General features: G+C 40.1%; 2 protein-coding genes across 2 annotated transcripts in view; both read left to right on the top strand.

Annotated features, from left to right (window-relative positions):
* The first annotated feature begins 561 nt into the window (after positions 1-561).
* LOC109240114 (exopolygalacturonase-like) lies at positions 562-4,348 on the top strand. The gene is made up of 5 exons (XM_019406737.1): positions 562-896; positions 1,642-1,956; positions 2,870-3,159; positions 3,293-3,509; positions 3,615-4,348. Exons 1-5 carry the CDS (start codon positions 708-710, stop codon positions 3,846-3,848), a joined length of 1,245 nt encoding a protein of 414 aa, XP_019262282.1. The 5' UTR covers positions 562-707; the 3' UTR covers positions 3,849-4,348.
* A 14,753-nt stretch (positions 4,349-19,101) lies between these two features.
* Positions 19,102-21,684, top strand: part of LOC109240112 — a 4,393-nt gene continuing 1,810 nt past the window's right edge. The window contains exons 1-4 of the mRNA XM_019406736.1: positions 19,102-19,158; positions 19,203-19,282; positions 19,394-19,495; positions 19,590-19,651. Coding sequence (XP_019262281.1) covers positions 19,102-19,158; positions 19,203-19,282; positions 19,394-19,495; positions 19,590-19,651 — 301 coding nt within the window. The remainder of the gene's footprint in view (positions 19,159-19,202; positions 19,283-19,393; positions 19,496-19,589; positions 19,652-21,684) is intronic.

The following is a 21,684-nucleotide window of genomic DNA, read 5'->3' as shown; positions in this document are numbered from 1 at the left end:
GTGTGTAAAGTCCATTATGGGCAAGTAAAAGTGAAAGGAGGGAAAGAAAAGGGCAGCCCGGTGCACTAAGCTACTGCTATGCGGGTTCCAGGGAAAGGCCGAACCATAGGGGTTTAGTAAATTTGCATAGGCAATTATAAAAATAGTTAGACAAATATAGAGTGAGCTCCCATAACTAAACTTTTTTTTCCTCTTCTTTCGGATTTTTTATCGGCGAGCACCCATCACTTTAAAATTCTGGATCCGTCACTGAGTGTACGCCTTGTATTTCTGCAAGAGGTTGTTTCCACGTCCCGTGACCTCCTTAGTCACATGTGAAAGGAGGGAGTACTGCACTATTTTTAGGCACAAAGGGAAAAAGAACAAGCAGCCGTAAATTCAGGGTAGGGAATTTAATGAATTTAGAAAATATATGATATGATATTATCTAAATTAATGTCACAACTAAATTAAAGGAGCCAAGCAAAGAAGCAACAACGTCCTCAAAGTGAGACCAACTTAGAGCATTTATCGGAGGAATTTTCTTTATTTGCTAAAAAATGGCAAGGAAGAAGAATTCATGCAAAGAGAGAGCTCTTACCCCTTTGAGGTCAATCCCCTCCAATATATTCTGGGTGGGAGCTAAAAAATGCTTTAAATTTGTGAAATCTAAAACTCTCTTTTAGCCCAAGGTAATAAAAAAAAGGTTGATTGAGGGGCATGCTAAAATGGCCATGACTACGATTGGTTTAGTCCTCATCCTTGTGTTGTATTCAACTTTGGTTATTACGTGCAATGCAGCTGTAGTTGGTGGCCTTCTTCCTCAACCTGTAGGCGGCAATAATATTGCTGATCAGACCATTTTTAACGTCTTGAATTTTGGTGCCAAACCTAACTCACCACTTATAAGTACACAGGTAATTAATTAACGTCATCTTGCTTTCTTCAAATATTTAAGCAAATTTATTACCAAGCTAGGAAAATCCAAAGGAAATTTTGGTTGTAAATATTTTAAAATTTTCTAGAAAGGAATGCATGAAAGTATACAATTCAATCATTTATCCTGTAGCCTTTTAATGATTTTCCCTCTCTTGCTATTAACATTGGTTGGGGCCTTACATTCTATAATATGGATTGAGTGACGAACTCTTTGATGCAAATCACATGTGACGAGGCAAATATATAGTTGCTTTAGCTCTGAAGAAAAGGGGAATATCGATTACGGGGTGTGACAAAACTCAACAATTTTGTCCAAATTATGTAATATGTATAAACTATCTATTATGATAATCTAACAAGTTGTCATGTCTTAGAATTTAAAACTCATTAACTTAAAATTCTTGATCCGCCGTAGAATTTAAAACTCACTAACTTAAAATTCCTGATCCGCCACTATAGAGAAATGATTTATGTTCCGCTATATTAAATACTTTTTGTTAAATATCCAACAAATGCGTATACTTCCCATTATATTGTTCTTTAACCAAAAAACAGTTAAAATCTAACACATATAGGTTATGGAAAATAGGTTAAACCTTTCTGGGGGTGAACTCATTAGTAATGAAATGTGTTGGAGATATCCGTACCTCGGCATGAATGAAAATTTTCTTTTTGTTTATTATTTCTTAGCTATACTTGTAATTTTGCTTTTGAACAACTCAGGCATTTATGAGGGCATGGCGAGCAGCTTGTGATTTCAATGGGAGTGCAAGACTTTTTGTACCACCTGGAGTATATACACTAGCAGAGACCATATTTTCAGGACCATGCAAAGGAACACATCCTATAATTGTTCAAATTGCAGGAACCTTAAAAGCAGTGGCTGATGTTTCTGAATATTCAAACTTTGCTTGGATTTCATTTGATTCAATTAATGGCATTATTATCACTGGTGGAGGCACTTTAGATGCTCAAGGTCAAGCTCTTTGGCAGTTTAATGACTGTAAAACCAATCCTAATTGTGTCCACCTCCCTGCTGTAAGTTCCTCATTTCATATTCATATGTTGCCTTTTACTTGTCATTTTCGTCTTTTGCACACAACAATAACAACAACAATGAATCAGTAAAATCCCACAAGTAAAATTCGTTTTCTACTCAAGAAAACGGAGAAGACGAGAAAAGACAATATATCAGTACCGTCAACAGAAATAATAACAGCATCACACAAACCAGAAAATATATGACATGAAATAACAATAACCATTAATTAAGGTCCGGTGCTATGAAAAACAGAAAGATAGTGTGTACACAATATTAACCACTAGCCGTCTGAGATCAACCCTATCAAACTAGCCTCACCCCCGGTTCGAAGTAGAAAAAAGCTAGACTACCTCTTAGCCTACAACCATAATGCTCGACTTCCACACTTTAATCTCAATTTATTACTATTCTTGCTTTCACTATATTACTGTCTCTCCACAGTTATTAGAATAAGATAAAGGTTGGAAAAAATTAATTAATTCTTTCTTGATTTTTTAAAAATGACAAAAACTCTGGAATAATTATTTTTAGTAACCATAACAACTAAGCGGGAACGGAAGGAATATTTCTCTATCCTTTCTTTTTAGAATTAATCTCTCTTTTGGGATGGGTGGATTCGTGAATAGAGGCGGGAAAAAGTACCAAAAAAAGAGGGCCTTACGATGACGGAATATTGTAATACCTTTTGAAATTTGGGGGATATTAAAACATTTCTATACTTGGTATGGAAAATATTGGATTCAGTTGAAATCAATATATATTATGCTCTATTCACTTTTGCACGTGAGTGATGTTTTTATTAGACTGCAACTCCAATATCTTTTTATTATTATCAAGTTCATTTTCGGTTTCCTTTTTATTTTATCTTTGATTATTGAAACTTTTGGCATGTTTTCTTCTATTTTGTAGACCTTATTCTTCAATGGTGTAGAGAACGGAAAAGTAATGAGGCTGAATTTGATAAATAGCATGGGATTTCATATACATATTACTAATAGCTATTTAGTAAGGTTCCATGCCCTTACCATTGATGCTCCAGAAAACAGCCCAAATACTGATGGCATACACATAAGCAAATCTAACACTATAAAACTCTCCAGAAGTGTAATTAGAACAGGGGATGATTGTGTCTCATTTGGACAAGGAGCAAATAATGTGACCGTTAACAAAGTCACCTGTGGCCCTGGCCATGGCATTAGGTACACATATACTTATTCCAAAAATTAAGTATTTACGTTCTTTTTCTTGTATCCCACATAACTCGAACATTTAATACTCTTATTATGTATAATCTCATACGCTTTTATGTGTTTGTGCTAATTAAAAACACAGTGTCGGTAGTATTGGTAAGTTGCCTGGCGAATTGGAAATTAAAGGACTCATCGTGAAAAATTGCACGTTGAGGGGCACAACAAATGGTATCAGAATCAAAACTTTTGCAGGAGAGAATCCTAACAGAGCAATAGGGATGATGTTCAGCGATATTGTGATGGAAAACGTTAAAAATCCGATCATCATAGACCAGAGTTATGGTGACAAATCAACCGAGGTCCGTACGTACGTCTTAATTAAATTTCATAAGATGTTGAATTTTCGTTTTAGTAGCATTTGAGTAGTGATTGACGACTATGATTCACGGTTTTATATGGTGCAGCCATCACAAGTAAGAATAAGTGATGTAATTTACCAGAACATAAGGGGAACAACAACAAGTGAAGTAGCAGTGCAATTGATGTGCAGTGCACGACTCCCTTGCCTAAATGTTCGACTTACCAACATAAATTTGAAGCATATAGCAAATACGCCAATTACTTCTCAATGTCAAAATGCAAATGTTGGCTATACTGGCATCCAATTACCACCTCCTTGCCATGGACCCTCTTCATAGTATTTCTCCTTTTTGGAGTAAAAGAAACAAAGGAGAAAATGCAAATGTCTAATCTCAATTCCACCGTACGTCCAAAAGAAAGAACAACTGTGATCAAAGAGAAAAGGAAAAAGAAATGGTGTCATACATATAAAAAAAATTATACCCTGGCACAAGCACGACTTACAGTTTAGTGGTATCGATAGAAGTTTTTTACATAGCAAAAGTGAGTTCAATTCTCACTGTTCTTTTTCTCTCTTTCTCGTGCTGATAGAATTAAATCTTCTGCACTATAAGTGTAAGTTTAATTCTCGTTATTCTCGATCCCTCTCCCCCTTTCCTATACCCAAATGTACTAGAACTAAAAAAAAAAAAAAAAAAAATTACCCTCACATCTTCTATGTACCCCTCCTCACAAAGGAAAAAATAGATTTTTTTTATAAATTTCTTTTTTAAGTTTGTAACGTATTTTAGTAGTAGGAGTAGGCTTTAGCTGACCTTAATGAATTTGTGCTAACGAATATTTGCATTAGTTTCTGTTTTTCATTCTTAATTTGTTTCTTAGCGTGATATGTCACTCTGACGTGAATGAAAAAAATTAATCTGGTCAAAACCAAATTAAATATACGAAAAGGGTTCAAAATGCCCCTAAACTATAAAGGTTTAAAAATATCTTACATCCACCTATTGGGCTAAAAATACCCCTTCATCTATCTTTTTGGTTCACTTATGCCCTTTGACCTTTAGGTCAATGCTGAATTAAAAATAATTATTATTCTTTTTGCAAAACTTAAAAAAAATATTTTACAAGATATTTTAGCTTTTTTAAACTAATGCACCAGTAGTCCACTAATTTAGTAAAGTCTTCTTCTTCTTTTTTTGTCAGGTTTTACAAAAAGATATTTTGTTTTCATTTTTTCAGTTTTTTTAAAGCATTTTTTTATAAAAACTGGAAAAATATTGTAAAAACATAAAAAAAATGTTTTTAATAAAATATTTTTCGTTTTTTAAAGACTGAAAAAGTATTTGAAAAATATTTTTTTTTTCATTTTTCAGTTTTTTTTAAAAATCAAAATATTTTTTCTTTAAAAAGAAACTGAAAAACGAAATGATTTAAAAACTGAACAAAAAATATTTTTCAAAAATATTTTGTTGAAAATATCTTTTCCGTTTTAAAATAACGAAAATATTTTATTAAAAATATTTTTTTTCTTAGTTTTTACAAAAAAAAAAATGCTTTAAAATTGAAAAAAAAATGTTTTTAATAAAATATATTCGTTTTTTTAAAACTGAAAAAAAATAAACAAAATATTTTCGTTTTTGAATTTTCTTTTTCATTTTTTTTAAAAAATCGAAAATATTTTTTCTTTAAAAAAAAACTGAAAAAAGAAATGCTTTAAAAAAGCTGAAAAAACTGAAAAAATATATTTTCAAAAAATGAATATATTTTTTAAGTTTTTAAAAAACGAAAATATTTTATTAAAAACATTTTTTTCAGTTTTTTCAAAAAAAATGCTTTAAAAAACTGAAAAAAATAAAAAAACTATTTTTTTGTAAAAACTGAAAAAAAATAAAATAAGAAGACTTTACTAAATTAGTGGACTACTGGTGCATTAGTTTAAAAAAACAAAAATATTTTGCAAAATATTTTTTCTTTAAGTTTTACAAAAGAATAATAATTATTTTTAATTTAGCATTGACCTAATAGTCAAAGGGCATAAATGGACCAAAAAAGTGGATGGAGGGGTATTTTTAGCCCGATAGGTGGATGAAGGGTATTCTTAAACCTTTTCCAATAGTTTAGGGGCATTTTGAACCCTTTTCCGTTAAATATAGGGTGTCGAATTTACAAAATATCATATACTGGTATAAATATTAGACTTTCCATTGGAATAACTATTTATGCTAGTAAAACTTAGTTTTTTTTTCACAAGAGAAAAACAACTTCGCATAAAGTCCTCCAATGATTCAAAGCTTGTTTATAGAGTGAATTCATATGTTAAAGGAACAAAATTCTATTGCACATTGATAAGGAATAGAGTAAAATTCACTGCTTATATAGAGAAGTAAGTGAAAATTTGTTACAGTCACTGATTTTAAAATAAATCTTAGTAGAAGGACAATGTCAATTACAACGGATTCACTCTCTTATTTGAGCTTTTCTTCACTCATTAATTCTCTGGCTTGGAAATATATCATTTTCAGACCAAATATAAGCAAGTTAAAAAAATTATTGTACTAATAATCAAAAGCAACTAACTATTAAAGAATTCCCAATCAGAACTCCTAGTTTACTTAGGCTAGACTTATATATTTGTCTACTAGCACATTGTTTTCAGTATGTCAATTTTTTTTTTGGACAATTTACACTCTTTTTGGATCATTGTTCCCCGTAGTTTTATAATGTATTGTATTGTATCATATCGTTTTATAAATACAATATTTGGATAGATTGTATTGTTTGTTATTGCTAAATAATATTTGGTTGTTTAGTTTGACTGTATCGTACTGTAATGTAATTGATTGACTAAAATACTCTCAATTGTTCAAATATTAAATTTATTAAAAATTATGCATAAAAATAATTTAAAAAAACAAAACAGAAGAAGGCAAAACACCTTAAGAAAGCAGAACAAAGGAGCGAGACAGAAGAAGGCAAAACAAAAGATCACAACTAATTAGAATTGAGTTAAAATTAGGAGAAAAATAAAACAGAAGGCATTAAAACACCTTTAACGTTGGTGGAAGAAGTTCTGGAAAAAAAAATAAAGTAGGTTATAGGTTGGAGATTTGGAGTTAAAATAGGAGAAAAAAAAAAAGGCAAAGGGTAAAATACAATTGTGAAGTAATAAGTTAGGGCATAATTGAAAAGAATAATAGGAAACAATCTCACCACACCAAATCGGCTGTTTCAAAAAAGGGGACTTTTCATTGCTCCGGTACAATAGATTTAACAATACAATACAACCAATTTTAGTGAAACAATCAAAACAAACATTGTTTTGAGATAACAATATAATACAATACAACGGGGAACAACCATCATGTTTGAGCAAATAATTGCTAAACCAATTAATGTTAAGTCTGATGGGGTGAATCTTAGTTGTATCTAATAAATTCTAGATCAAACGAAACAAAACCCTTGTATAATGGATAAATTCTAGGAACAATAAACAGCGGAATTAATTTGCTATGATTGATAGTGCATGTAATAGCATAAATGCATAATAAATGTAAATGCGGACAAAGATAATAGGGGGAAAGGAACTATCACCCAATGATTATATGATTGGGAGGTTCCTTTCTTCTGAAGATCACGTGGGAAGGAGAACAATTGGAATATATGTGGAATCTCGAGATTTATGGATAGAGATTGAACAACATGTGCTTGAATAAATGAATAAGACAACTCTCATATATATTCTTCTTTCAAATTTTACAATATGTTCTAGTTCTAAAAAGGCAGACCCTCTTTTTGTTCTCTATCTCTTCCTATTTATAAGGGACATTCCCCAAAAAACCCTAAAAAGTACAACATAAAGAATATCCAAAGGAATATTCTTTATGCCTACTTCTGAATTAAAGTTACCGTTACTATCCTATCTCAGCTGCCCGCTTCTAGTGTCGGCCTTTATGAGGACGACCTTCAGGCGTTATGTCATGGTCGACCCCGTCTTTTGTCTTGCTTATCCGTTACCATGGTTACCAAATTTGGACCTATACAGTTAGTCCCTCCGCTTGTTGAGGTCGTAGCCCCGCACGTCCTCGATAAGCGGACATCATTCGTTTTTGTCGTGGGAGAATTTTGCCATTAGATCACGCTGGGTCGACTAAGATCGAGAGAATGACACGACCTGCGGAATCCTGATTGGTATGGTTGTCGAGATGTGACGTCATTGCCACGCGCGTCATCATTACGAATCTTTCCGAGACAGCGTCAGTCTGCTTGTCGCTTTGGTTTTAGTGCCATTGACAATCCTTTGCTTCGATTCTTGCGCCACCCAGCCCTATAAATAGGTGAGGGTTTCGTTTTTTTAAGAAATTTTCGCCACTTCCTCCCTTGTATGTACATTATTTTCCTTCGATCATCTTTATCAGTTCTTGTTATCAGCTCCATTTCTGCGATTTCATTTCTCAGCTTCCTGGTTAGTCACCGTCTCTCTCTTCAGGTTTAATAGCACACCTTCTGTTATCGAGATGTCCCGAACTCTTCGCATACATGACGAAGTTTCCGACGCCACTCTGTTGTCAGTGGCCCTTCCTTTCCGGTGGTGTGGATTTTGTGGTTGAGGAGGGTGAGAGTTTTCCTACCGTAGAAGAGATACTCCCCTAAAACCCTTTATCTAGGAACGATTTCCAAAAGGAACTTGCTCCTTCTCCCGTTCCGGTGATCTCTGAAACCGGGCTGTCTCACATAGATGAACTCCGGTCTACATACCATACTCCTTCTCACGTCAAGATGGTTCCAGCTGGGGGGGGGGGGGACATCGTAGAGGTCCATAGACCTGGATACTGCGCTTTTTACATTTATCCTTTCGTAATTGGTCATACCCTCCCTCTTCTTCCGCTGGCGGAGGAGTTCTGTCGGTTTTACGACATTTGTCCGGCACAGCTGTCTCCGTACTTAAATAAAATTTTCCTGATGCTGACAAAGTACGCGAAGTTGGCTGGGTGTGAGGTCGACATCCGCCACCTGTTACATATGTTTTCCCCAAGCTTTCACAGAGGTACCATGATACATCTGCGACATCGCGGGACCAGGGAGCTGGTAGTTGGAATGGACAACAGGGCGAGCCGGAAGATTTGGCACAAGTAACTTTTTATCAAAATGGAGCACTTGGTGTCGGACCCTGCTGGATTTCTTGAGCAGTGGAATCATAACCATAGGTGTCGATGACGTACGCTTGTTATCTACTTTCCTTCTTTCTGATTTCTGTTCATCTATGATTTTTCCGTGCAGCTGACCTTTTTCCCGTCATCGGCATGAGGATTGGGTGGCTCGCGTGCTACCTTACATGGTGGGTATCCAAGATTGGGTCATTTTCTACAAACGCTTTGGACCGAAGGTTCCGTCTAGTAAGTGTTATTTTTGTTTCGACCTTCGGCTGTTTGCTGTCGTTTATTGATACGACCTCTTTGTGATGACAGGCTGACGAGCTTCCAAAAAGAAAGCTCCAGTACCGGCATTCTGCCAGGCCATTGCATCGGCGGGATGCAATTTACTTTGGCCGAGTCCGCCTGTGGAGGTCGCACTCAGACTTTGTCAACAAGGGACCCTCCTCGGGATGTCTCTGTACGGGACGAGATCTCATCTAGGCCTACCTACCACCTCGTAGATGAGTCTTCCAACGGAGAGGTGTCGCCGTCGAGAAAGAGGAGAAGGGTGGAGCTCGGGAAGGCCGTCGCCACCGGCGTTGAAAAGAAGAAAGTCGTCGAGGGGATGGAGCAGTGCTCGCAGAGGGCGATGGTTCAGGCTCAGATATTGACCCTAAATATGCGCGGGCCTTTTTGGAGAGAAATACCTGCGTGGAAGTAAGGACGGAGGGTCCTAACCGTCACGTAATCATTCCTGTGGGTTACGATCTTTTGGCGAACTTTGAGCAGGCAGTGTCGGCATTTGCTACCTTGTGCGCCGCTTCCGAGAACGCGGCGCTTCAGGCGATGAGTGACGCGGAGCTATCGCGGAGCATTTCTGGCATGGCTTTGCGAGTAAGTGTTTTTTTTCTTTTTCCTATTAGGATTTGTTTCGCATGCGTAACCTACTTATGCTGACTTTCTTTCCTCTGTATGCCAGACTCTTATTATTGAGATCGAGCGTGACCGGAGGGATGAACGCAGGACGACCATTTTTGGGAAGGTGGCCTCCAAGTACAAAGAATACTGCACCAAGCACCGTGCGTTGGCTGATGTCTTTACTCAAGATAGTGATTTTCAGCTGTTTCGCGACGGGCTTAAGCAGAAGGAGGGAGAGTTGGCACAGAAAGTCGAAGAGCTGAAAGAGCGGGACGACGAGCTCATAAAGGCCATAGGTCGATGCAGTGAACTTGAGGTGGCTCTTAGGGCTAAGGATGATGAGCTCGAGGTGAGCAAGGGGGTGATGGCCGAGAACGCTGATCTTTAGGCGCGGGTGGCCACCTTAACTACTGAGCTTGGGCGAAGGGAGGTGGTGGAGGCTGTCGATCTGAGGGGTGAGTTGAGAGCTAAGGCTGAGGAATTGGCTCGTGCCGAAAAAGGCACGGTGGCCGCCGTTTCTGAAGTAGCAGCCCTGGATGATGTCCTCCGTGTTTGTAGGTCTAAACGGGATAATGAGGTGGAGACTCGACGCTCAAGGTAGCGAGGATAGAAGAGCGGATCCAAGGTCTGGAGGCGGAGTTGTCCGGATTGAACGAATAGGTTGTTGCTTTGAAGGTAGAGGAAGTGTGACGGCAATCGCATCCATCTACGTCTCATAATTCTGTTGATCTCGTCGTGCCGCGGGAGTTTTATGAGATGTGGGTTCATGCCGAAGCTCAGCTTGACGTGTACAAGTCCCTGAATGCTAACGGAAAGGTTTCCGAGGCGGAACTCGAGGGTGTTCGTGTTAAAGCACGTGCGGCCCGCGAGGCCTATGGTTATGATCCTGGTACGCCTGGCGGGGACGATGTCGATGATGAGCGGACAAGCTCGCCTCCGATTCTTGGTATAATGAGGAGTATGCCGCAGGGGATGACGCGACGTAGGGCCGTTGTATTTATTTTGTCTTTCCTTGCTATTTTTGTGAGGGCGTCTTCGAGCCCTTTGTAAAAAGTTTTTGTAATATAACAGTTGTAATGGAATGATTACCTTTTTGCTGTATACCTGCGAATTATTATTGTCGTTTGCTGTGAGGGCGTCTTAAGTGATTCAAGCGAGGTCGAATGTTAAGTAATACGAGCGAGGTTGAATGTTAAGTAATTCGAGCGAGGTCGAATGTTAATTGATTCGAACGAGGTCGAATGTTAACTGATTCGACCGAGGTCGAATGTTAAGTAATTCGAGCGAGGTCGAATGTTAAAAAATGATGGAGAATAAAATGTTGCTTTATTTCACTCATTTGAGAATATCTTGGTGGAGAGTACAAAGTGTTGCTTTATTTCATTCATTGGAGAATACTATATATGTCCCTTTCATACATATATTGGAGAAGTTTCCCTGTATCTAGTCCCTTCATCGTCTGGCCTGGAGAAACAATCGGCAGGCGGAGCGATGAATTATACGTTGAACTTCGAGACGTCCCCTTCGTCGCCTCGTTAAAAACCTCCCCGAGAAAACCCAATTGGGACAAAACACGAGTGAGGGAAAAAGAGTACGACTTGAGGGGCGTCCTTTTTCAGAAGTTGAAGTATTTGAGGTGGGCGACATTCCAATTGTTTTGTAGTAGTTTTCCTTCCATTGTTTCTAGTTGGAATGCTCTTTTGCTTGCCGCTGCTGTAATTTTGTATGGCCCGTCCCAATGGTTCCTAATTTTGCTCGCCAGTGTTTTGGCTTTGAGAACATAGTCTCCGACTTTGAGTGGCCGTACTTTGGCCTTTTTGTTGTAGTAAGCTTGTTGTTTTTGGGCTACCATTCTTACGTAAGCCATGTCTCTTCGTTCTTCTGCCTATCCGAGGTCTTGTTTTCTGTTCTCGTCGTTGTCTTGTCCACTTTCATTGGAGTATCTTAGACTAGGCTGTCCGACCTCAACATGTATCATGGCGTCAGTCTCGTAGACTAGTGAATATGGCGTTTCGACTGTGCTTGTTTTCGGCATGGTGCGTAGGCCCATAGTACCTCTGGTAGAAGTTCCGGCCATAACCCTTTAGCATCCTCGAGCTTTTTCTTTAAGATTTTCAGTATTGTCTTGTTGGAGGATTCGGCCTGACCGTTGCTGGCGGGATGGTATGGCGTGGAGAGTATTCTCTTGATGTGCCGTTTTTCGAAGAACTCGGTGGTCTTCTTCCCGGTGAATTGGGGCCCATTGTCACAGCTGATCTCTTTAGGGATGCCGAAACGGCATATGATGTTCTTCCATATGAATGCAATGACTTCCTGTTTGCGTATTTGGGTGAACGCACCTACTTCTACCCATTTGGAAAAGTAGTCAGTTAAAACTAAAAGGAAACGTATCTTACCTCGTCCTGCTGGGAGGGGTCTGACAATGTCCATTCCCCATTTGATGAACGGCCATGGCGAAGTAATAGAGTGGAGGTGTTCGCCCGCTTGATGTATCACAGGTGCGTATTTTTGGCATTATTGCATCTTTTGACGTAATTTGCGGCTTCCTTTTTCATAGTGGGCCAGTAATATCCTGTCCGAATGAGGCATCTAACGAGGGCTCTGTTGCCTGTATGGGCACCGCAATGGCCTTCGTGTACTTCTTCGAGCACGCGCCTTGTCTGATTCGGCCCTAGGCATTTTGCCAAGGGGCCTTCGAACGTTCTCTTGTATAGGTCGTGATTTACGATGGTGTACCTTGCCGCTTGCATTCGGAGCTTTTTGGCTTCCTTTTTATCTTGAGGGAGTACTCTGTCACGACCCGGATTTCCCACCCTCGGGGGTCGTGAAGGGCCTACTAATAGGAGCTAGGCAAGCCAAACTTAATTACCTTTTCATTTAAACACGTGTTCCTTTTTATAATTAACAGCATTAAAATAAAAGCACCAGAATTAAATTCATTAGCGGAAGTCTCAAATTTAGATAGCTGAATAAAACACGGAATCCCAACATGTATCTCTACCCAAGAACTGGAGTCACATACTCACGAACATCTAAGAAGTACTAAATACAAGGTCTGAAAGAAACATAAATCTGTTTATCTCGAATACAATGAGATGACAGTCTAATGTAAGGATAGAGGAGACGCCGGGCCTGCGGACGCCTGCAAGGTTACCTCGGTGTCTCGACGGACTGAAGGTCTGCTCCCGCACTAATGCTGCTGCTGTTGCTCGAAACCTGGACCTGTGCAAATAGCACAGAGTGTAGCATCAGCACAACCAACCCCATGTGCTGGTAAGTGTCTAGCCTAACCCCGGCGAAGTAGTGACGAGGCTACACTGGACTACCATATAAACTTGTTCAATTGTATATACATATACAGCGGAATCGAAAATACAAGACAAGTAGGCAATATGGGAGGGGGAGCATGCTGTGGGGAGATAACAATATTAACCGTAAATCCAGAATAACAATCTAAGGGCAGCTCAGAATTTACAGCGGACAAGAAACTAATACCCAAAATAAACACATTGAATCAATAATTGTTGCGGCGCGCAACCCGATCCCAATATATCTTATCACTGTTGCGGCGTGCAACCCGATCCATAAGTATCATCGTTGCGGCGTGCAACCCGATCCATATCGTTTATCATTGTTGCGGCGTGCAACCCGATCCATATTGTTTATCATTGTTGCGGTGTGCAACCCGATCCATATCATTTATCATATTTATCACTCTACCTCGCCCAAACAACAGTCACAATTAAGGGGCAAGGAAGTAAACAAGTATTGAAGGAAATCCCGGAAAGGGAATGCAGTTGAACAATTAAATCCCGGCAAGGGAACAATATCGATAAACTCAATATCCCGGCAAGGGAGAAAAACCAACAAAACGCCCCGGCAAGGGAATAACCAATAACTCTTCCTCTTTCTTTCATTTCTTACTTTATAATTCACTTTATCGCTCGAGCCAATGCTCCTCGAAATCCAATGATCATATTGTCTTTCACATACCCTTTACAACATATAGAAATCCTCAAACAAACACGGAAATTACAACCAAGTCAGGATAATCGCATCATAAGGACTCACGGTTATGCTAGACACCAATGTATAGAAACCCGTCACCATGCCTATACATCGTACTCGATCAATTAGCAAGTAGCAAACAAGACTCGACTCCTATTCCCTCAAGCTAGGGTTAAACCAAACACTTACCTCAACTTCCACGGCCAAATCAATCCTCAACAACCGCTTTCCCTCTCGAATTCGGCTCCAACTCAATCAAATCTATACAATAAGGACTTTATAATATCAATATATGCTAAAAAAATCAAACCCAATGGCTAATTATAGATTTCCAAGTTTTCTTCCCAAAATTTCCAAAATCGCCCCCGGGCCTGCTTGGTCAAAACACGAGGTTCGGACCAAAATCAAATCCCCCATTCACCCACGAGCCCGACTATATAATTTGTTTTCAAATTCCACCCCAAAACGAGGTCTAAATCAAGAAAGTATAGAAAACCCTAACTCTACCCATTTCCCCCAATTTCTACCCTAAATCACTTGATTTGAGCTTAGGAATTTGATAAATAGTGATGGAAAATGAAGAAAACAAGTTAAACAATACTTACTCAAGAAGCTTTGGTGAAGAGATGCTCTAAAAATCGCCTAGAAGCTTTGGAGAAGAAAGGGTTCGTGTGTTTGGTGAGAATTTCCCGTCACTGTTTTGTTTTGGGACATTTTAAATAACTGGGCAAAATTGCCCTATGCGATCGCGAAGCAAGAGATGCGATCGCATAGAGGAAGGGGGTAATTGGTCACTGCGATCGCGATGAGGGCACTGCGATCGCATAGGAGGAGTAGACTGACCATTGCGATCGCGAATGAGACTATGCGATCGCATAGAGAAAGTTTCGGGCACCTGAGACCTACACTATGCGATCGCGGAAGGGAGTATGCGATCGCGTAGAACAAACTGGACTCCTGGAATTTTACACTATGCGATCGCGGAACCAACTATGCGATCGCATAGAACAAGGAACTGGGCAACAGCAGACAGCAGATTCTGCAATTTTTTTCTAAGTTCAAAATCACCCCGGGACACCTTCGAAACACTCCCGAGTCCTCGGGGCTACTAACCAAACACATACACTAACTCAACAACATCCTACGAACTCAACCGTGCGATCAAATCGCCAAAATAACATCAGAAACGAGGAATCAAACCTCAAAATCACTAATTTTTTTCTTCAAACTTCATAAATTTTCAATTTTTGAGATTTAAGCCCGAAACACGTCAAATGACGTCCGTTTTCAACCAAATTTCACGGAAACATCTTAAAACACATATAAGACCTGTACCGGGCTCCGGAACCAAAATACGGGCCCGATACCAACACGTTCTAATCAATTTTCATTTCCATTTTCCTTAACAATTTTAGAAAAATAATTTCTTTTAAAAATTCATTTCTCGGGCTCGGGACCTCGGATTTCGATTCCGGGCATATGCCCGAGTCTCATATTTTTCCACGGACCCTCCGGGACCGTCAAATCACGGGTCCGGGTCCGTTTACCCAAAATGTTGACCAAAGTCAAATTTACTCATTTTAGCACCAAAATTTAGCATTTTTCACATAATTTCACATATAAGCTTTCCGGCTACGTGCCCGGACTGCGCACGCAAATCGAGGCGACTAAAAATTAGGTTTTCAAGGCCTCAGAAGCACGGAATAAATAGGAAAACAGGTGATGTCCCTTTGGGTCGTCACATACTCCCTCCTGCAAATATGTCATGATGCGGTTGCGCCAGTCCCAAGTCAAATTTATGGAATGTACCTCAAGTTGGTCTATTGACGAGTGGAGGAGGGTGACCACATTCTCCTTGGTGATATTTTTGGTCGACGCGGCCAGTTTGGCGAGGCCATCTGCCTCGATGTTTTCCGCCCGAGGTATCTGGTCGAGTCGACATTCATCAAATTCTGGCAGTAGTTTATGAATTTCTGCTTGATATTTCTATAGCCTTTGCTCCTTGATTTGGAAAGTCCTTGTGACTTGGTGGACAACGAGTTGTGAGTTGCATCTGAGAATGACTCGTCGTGCTCTGTATTTGAGGGGTAGCTTTAATCCTGCAATTACAGCCTCATACTCAGCCTCGTTGTTAGTCATTTTGGGGCACCGTATGGATTGGCGGATAACTTCGCCTGTTGGGACTTCGAGTACGAGTCCCAGTCCAGATCCCGACGCATTAGATGCACCGTCGGTGTAAAGGACCCAGAGGTCGGGTTGCCCATGGGAGGTACGGAGCGTTTCCTGCTCGACCTCGGACATTATTTTGGTACTGAAATCGGCGAGTACTTGTGACTTTATCACTGTTTGCGGCTGGTATGTTATATCAGGCTCGCTCAATTCTATGGCCCACTTAGCCAGCCTTCCTGACAGTTCGGGTTTATGTAGGATGCTCCGCAAGGGGAAGGTCGTTACTACCGATATGGGGTGGCACTGAAAGTAGGGTCTGAGCTTTCTTGAAGCTATGACCAATGCTAGAGCCAATTTTTCGAGGTGAGGGTACCTCGTTTCGGCGTCGACCAGGGTCTTGCTAATATAATAAATTAGAGACTGCCTACCTTTGTTTTCGCAAACCAATACTGCGTTTATCGCGACTTCTGAGATGGCCATGTAGATTATGAGGCGCTCACCGGGTTGTGCTTTGGCGAGTAGTGGAAGCGAGGACAAATATGCCTTTAGTTCCCTCAAGGCCTCGACGCATTACGAGTTCCATTGGAGCCCGTTATCTTTTTTCAGCACGCTGAAGAATTTATGGCACCTGTCGGATGACCGTGAGATGAATCTCGACAGGGCGGCTATACAGCCAGTCAATTTTTGCACATGTTTCTTGCTGGTCAACACCTCTGGTATTCCTCCAATGGCTTTGATCTGGTCTGGATTGACTTCGATGCCTTTATTTGATACCAAGAAATCGAGAAATTTGTCCGAGGTTACGCCGAAGATGCATTTTTTGGGGTTCAGTTTCATGCCATACCGCCTAATATACCGAAGGCCTTTTTAAGGTGGTCGATGTGATCTTCTTTCCTTTTTGACTTGACCAGCATGTCGTCGATGTAGACTTCCATTGTCTTGCCGAGTTGATCTTTGAACATCTTGGTAACCAACCTTTGGTACGTTGCTCCTACATTCTTTAACCCGAACGGCATGACTCTGTAACAGTACGTCCCCTGATGGGTGATAAAACTAGTTTTCTCTTGATCCTCCTCCTCCATGAGGATTTGGTTGTAACCTGAGTAGGCGTATAAGAAACTTAACAATTCGTGCCCTGCCATTGCGTCGATGAGCCGGATGTGAGGCAATGAGAAGGAGTCTTTTGGGCATGCTTTGTTTAGGTCTGTGAAATCTACGCACATCCACCATTTCCTATTTTTCTTTTTTACCATGACCATATTGGCGACCTACTGGGGATACTTTGATTCCCGTATGGAACCACTGGCGAGCAGCTTATCTAGTTCATCACTGACAGCCTCATTGATTGCGGCGTTGAATTTTCTTCTTATTTGCCGCACTGGTGGATAGAGCGGGTCGACGTTCAGCTTGTGGGTGGCAACGTCTTTTGGGATGCCTGGCATATCTGCATGGGAGAAAGCGAACAAATTGGCATTATCAATTAAAACTTCGTGAAATTTACCTAGTTCTGAGAGCTTGTGTCCGATGCAAGCCTTTTTGTTGACGTTGCTGCTATCTAGTTGGACGGGATCAAGATCTTCTATCGTTGATTCACCAGCTTCCACAGTGTCGGGGTCCCTGATGATGTCTGTCAGCACGTCGGGTATGATCCCTGACTACGGTGATTGCTATGCTTCCGAGCCTACTCTTTTAGTTGTTGGGTGTATGTGCAGTCTTGGGCGATACGATAGCATTCTTGGGTTGTGCGTTGCTCGCCTCGGATGTTGAATATTCCCCATGGAGTAGGGAACTTTATTACTTGGTATATGCTTGACGGTATGGCTCTCATGGCACAAATCCATGGCCTCCCTATGATGGCGTTGTAAGCTGTATCCTGGTTCATGACGTGGAACGTTGTTTCCAGAGTGACACCCCCGGCCAAAACGGGCAGCGTTATCTCCCCGGAGGTTTGCTCAACTACATTATTAAAACCCGTTAGCGTTATGCAATGCGATACTACCATGTCTTCGAGTCTCATTTATATGAGGACTCGAGGGTGGATAATACACGCGCCGCTTCCGTCCTCAACCATTATTCTTTTCACATCAGTATCTAAAATACATAAAGTAATAACAAGAGCATCGAAATGAGGGAAAGTCAAACCGTCGGTATCTGACTTATCGAAGATGATACTGTCTCCGAAGTCGTCATACTGTTCGTGCGTGATTGATCGCTTGAGTTTGTGTGTGGTGGTGAACTTCACGTGGTTGACTGCTGCTTCATCGCCTCCGCTGACGATCATTTGAATGGTGCGAGCGGGGGAGGGCGGCTTTGGAGGTCCCTGGTGTTGTTCTCGCCCGTGGCCGAAGTTGGCTCGTCCACGGTCGCTCATCAATTCCTTCAGGTGCCCTTGGTTCAACATGTTTACTACCTCTTGCTGTAGAGCTATGCAGTCCTCAGTCTTGTGACCCCGCTCCTGGTGGAATTCACAGAGGACATTCGACTTTCGTGTACTTGGGTCGAACTTCATCTTTTGTGGCCATTTCACCTTTGTGCCAAGCTTCTCTAGTGCGTACACTATTTCTAAAGGGGAAACACAAAAATTGTGAGCGGATAAGAGTGGAGGCATACCTCTTTCGTTTCATTGAGTCCTTGTTTACGGCCTGGGCGACCCTTCTACATGTCGGGGAGAGAGTAGGATGGCTGTTCTGACATAGGGCTGTTGTCTTTCTCGGTTGAGACGGGGGCCTGACTGATCTCTTTGACCGTGGTTGCGACGATCTTTCTCGGCTCTGTTTGAATTGATGTTAGCCGTTGGGTCGGACCGTTAAGGTCGTCCTCGTCGGCACTTACCTTGGTGCAATAGGCATTGTGAATTTCCTCCCAAGTAGTGGGAAGGTATTTCATGAGCCTGCTCAGTAGTTTTCTGGTTGCCCTCGATCCTCTCCTGTTCAACCCGTTTTGTAAGGCTGCTACCGCCATCCCTTCCGATACATTTGGTAGGCTCATTCTCACTCTGTTAAACCGGACGAGGAAGTCTCTGAGTCCCTCGCCAGGCAATTGCCTAACGGCGAATATGTTGTTCACCCTGGCTTCTGCCTTTTTAGCCCCTCCGTGGGTAGTGACGAACTTATCGGCCATTTTTTCGAACATTGCTATTGACCGCGCCGGCAGTTGTGAATACCAGGTTAAGGCTTCCCCCGTCAGGGTTTCACCGAACTTTTTCAGTAGCACTGACTTGTTCCTTCGAAAGGTCGTTGCCCTTCACCGCTGTGACGTAGTGAATGATGTGATCCTCGGGGTATGTAGTACCGTCGTATATCTTCAGGTACGGTGGCATTTTGAAGGTTTTGGGAATGGCATGTGGAGCTGCTTCTTTGTTGTAATGGTTGTTCGACGAACCGACCAACATCTCGCTTTAGCAGCAACTTTGGGGCACCTGGTATCTTATCGACCCTTTCTTGATGCCCCCTCATCTGATCGCAGAGCGCCTTGTTTTCGTTTTCCATTTCTTCCATTTTCTTTAATACGGCTGCAAGTGCGTCGTTACTTGCATCAACAGTGGTGTAAGTGATACCTGTTTGAGGTGCGGGCTATTCGCCAGTGGTTGTTGTGGTGTCTGCTTGCGCGGTGTCTCTGTTCTCCCTTTGAACGGGTCTATCGAGTATATTATTTAGGGTGCTTGTCAGCCATTCTTCCAGTAACTTTTTCACTGCTGGTGGTGCCTCTTCAGCTGTGGATGTGGAGGATAACCTTTCGCATGAAGCTGTTACGCTTTCGTGAGGGGGGGGGGGGTGAAGCACTTCGCCTGGGCGTGGCGTTTGGTGTCACGTTCTTGTTGTCTCCTCTACCATCTTCGTTGATGGTGTTCAGAATGTTGGTGGTGACGTCTGCTATTGCTTTCAATCTTGCATCTCCTTTTCCTGCCATCGTTAGTTTGTGCAAACAAAGAAAAGATGGTTGTCTTTCCCCTCTCTTTTTTTTTTGACCTAGAAAGAACTATATATTCAACTAAAAACTCCCAAACAGACGACGCTAAATTGTTTGAGCAAATAATTGCTAAACCAATTAATGTTAAGTTTGATGGGTGAATCTTAGTTGTATCTAATCAATTCTAGATCAAACGAAACAAAAGCCTTGTATAACAGATAAACTCTAGGAACAATAACAAGAATTAATTTGCTATGATTGATAGTGCATGCAATAGCATAAATGCATAATAAATGTAAATACGGAAAGAGATAATAGGGGGAAAGGAACTATCACCCAATGATTATATGATTGGGAGATTCCTTTCTTCTGAAGATCACGTGGGAAGGAGAACAGTTGGAATATATGTGGGATCTCGAGATTTATGGATAGAGATTGAACAACATGTGCTTGAATAAATGGATAAGACAACTCTCTTGTATATTCTTCTTTCAACTTTTACAATATGTTCTAGTTCTAAAAAGGCAGATCCTCTTTTTGTTCCCTATCCCTTCCTATTTATAAGGGACATTACCCAAAAAACCCTAAAAAGTACAATATAAAGAATATCCTAAGCTTACTTCTGAATTAAATTTACCGTTACTATCCTATCTCAGCTGCCCGCTTCTAGCGTCGGCCTTTATGAGGACGACCTTTAGGTGTTGTGGCGTGGTCGACCCCGATGCTTATCCGTTACCGTGGTTACTAAATTTGGACCTATACACATCCAAACAAGCTGTTAGGTAAATTTGGAACTCCCTTGAGTAGTTATAAGTAAAGAGAAAAACATCATAGCAAGAGATATAAAGGCTTTATCCAACTTGGATCTTTCAGTGGTGGATATAGCATGCAAGTTATATGTTTGTATTAATAATATAGTTGGAACCTAGCAAATTTAAATTCGGCATAGTCTTTTTTCAAATCTGATTCTTCATTATTCTTTAAATATTAAAACTTTCATCTACACATAGTAAAAGGTTGGCGAGTGACGAGATTACCAAAAAGATAGCCCATTATTTAAAAAACTAGAGAATATATCCGCGCTTCGCGCGATCAAGAAAAACAATAATGAATACCCAAAATTATTTTTTCATAAGTTTAGTAGAAATAGAAGAGATTAAAAGAGTTATGTATATGAATGAATTTTTTTTTGTAAATAGACACATAATTTTATTAACAGACAAGCCAAAAATATAAATCTTTATATTAGAAATACCTTCTCGAGGTTAATTGCTCTTTCTAAAACATTCAAGTGCCAGTTTTCTCTATTTTTCTATACACGTCAAGCACAATAACTTATTATTTATATCAATAAGCGTTACCTAATTTCAAGAAAAATATTTGCAGCATATAATTGTTTTTCATTGCTTGATACTTATGATGTATGGAAAGAAAATTAGGTAATTAAATGAACAACATTTTGCATTGTCATTCATCTAAATCGGACGATATCTTAATTTTATTAATAATAAAATAATTATCACGACTTAAATGATTTTAGTTTTTTAAAAATAAATAATTATAAATAAGTGCTAATTTGGTTCTTGTATATACTATACAATAAAGTCGTTACTCAACCTTATTTGTGAAATGAACTTGACTTTGTTTTAAGGAAATTACTCAGAAAACTTGAAGAGCCTAACGGTATGAATTCCTAGAAACTATTCTTATTCAAACGATAGAGTTAGCAAATTGAACAAAGAGGGGATGGTGTGACGATGAAGCTGTACGATGATATATTCTTCATACCTCTTACTTGTTGGTGTCTCCAAATGAAAATGAAGGTATTAACATCAAACCCCGCATTCAGCTTAAAGCAATTGTTTCTACCTAGAAAATGAGATTTTAAACTATAAATAATAAAACGTAACTAACATGCTAATAAGCATTAAAGCTATAGATTTACTGGAAAGAGAAAAAATAAAGAGAAATAAGAACAAATGACATGCTTAAGAAAAACTTAGATAAAAACATACAATGGCCTTGAACCCCCCTCTCC

The sequence above is a fragment of the Nicotiana attenuata genome, unplaced genomic scaffold, assembly GCF_001879085.1.
Source record: "Nicotiana attenuata strain UT unplaced genomic scaffold, NIATTr2, whole genome shotgun sequence".
NCBI lineage: Eukaryota > Viridiplantae > Streptophyta > Magnoliopsida > Solanales > Solanaceae > Nicotiana > Nicotiana attenuata.
The sequence above is the reverse complement of the archived record's forward strand: the minus strand, read 5'-3'. Positions and strand labels throughout refer to the sequence as shown.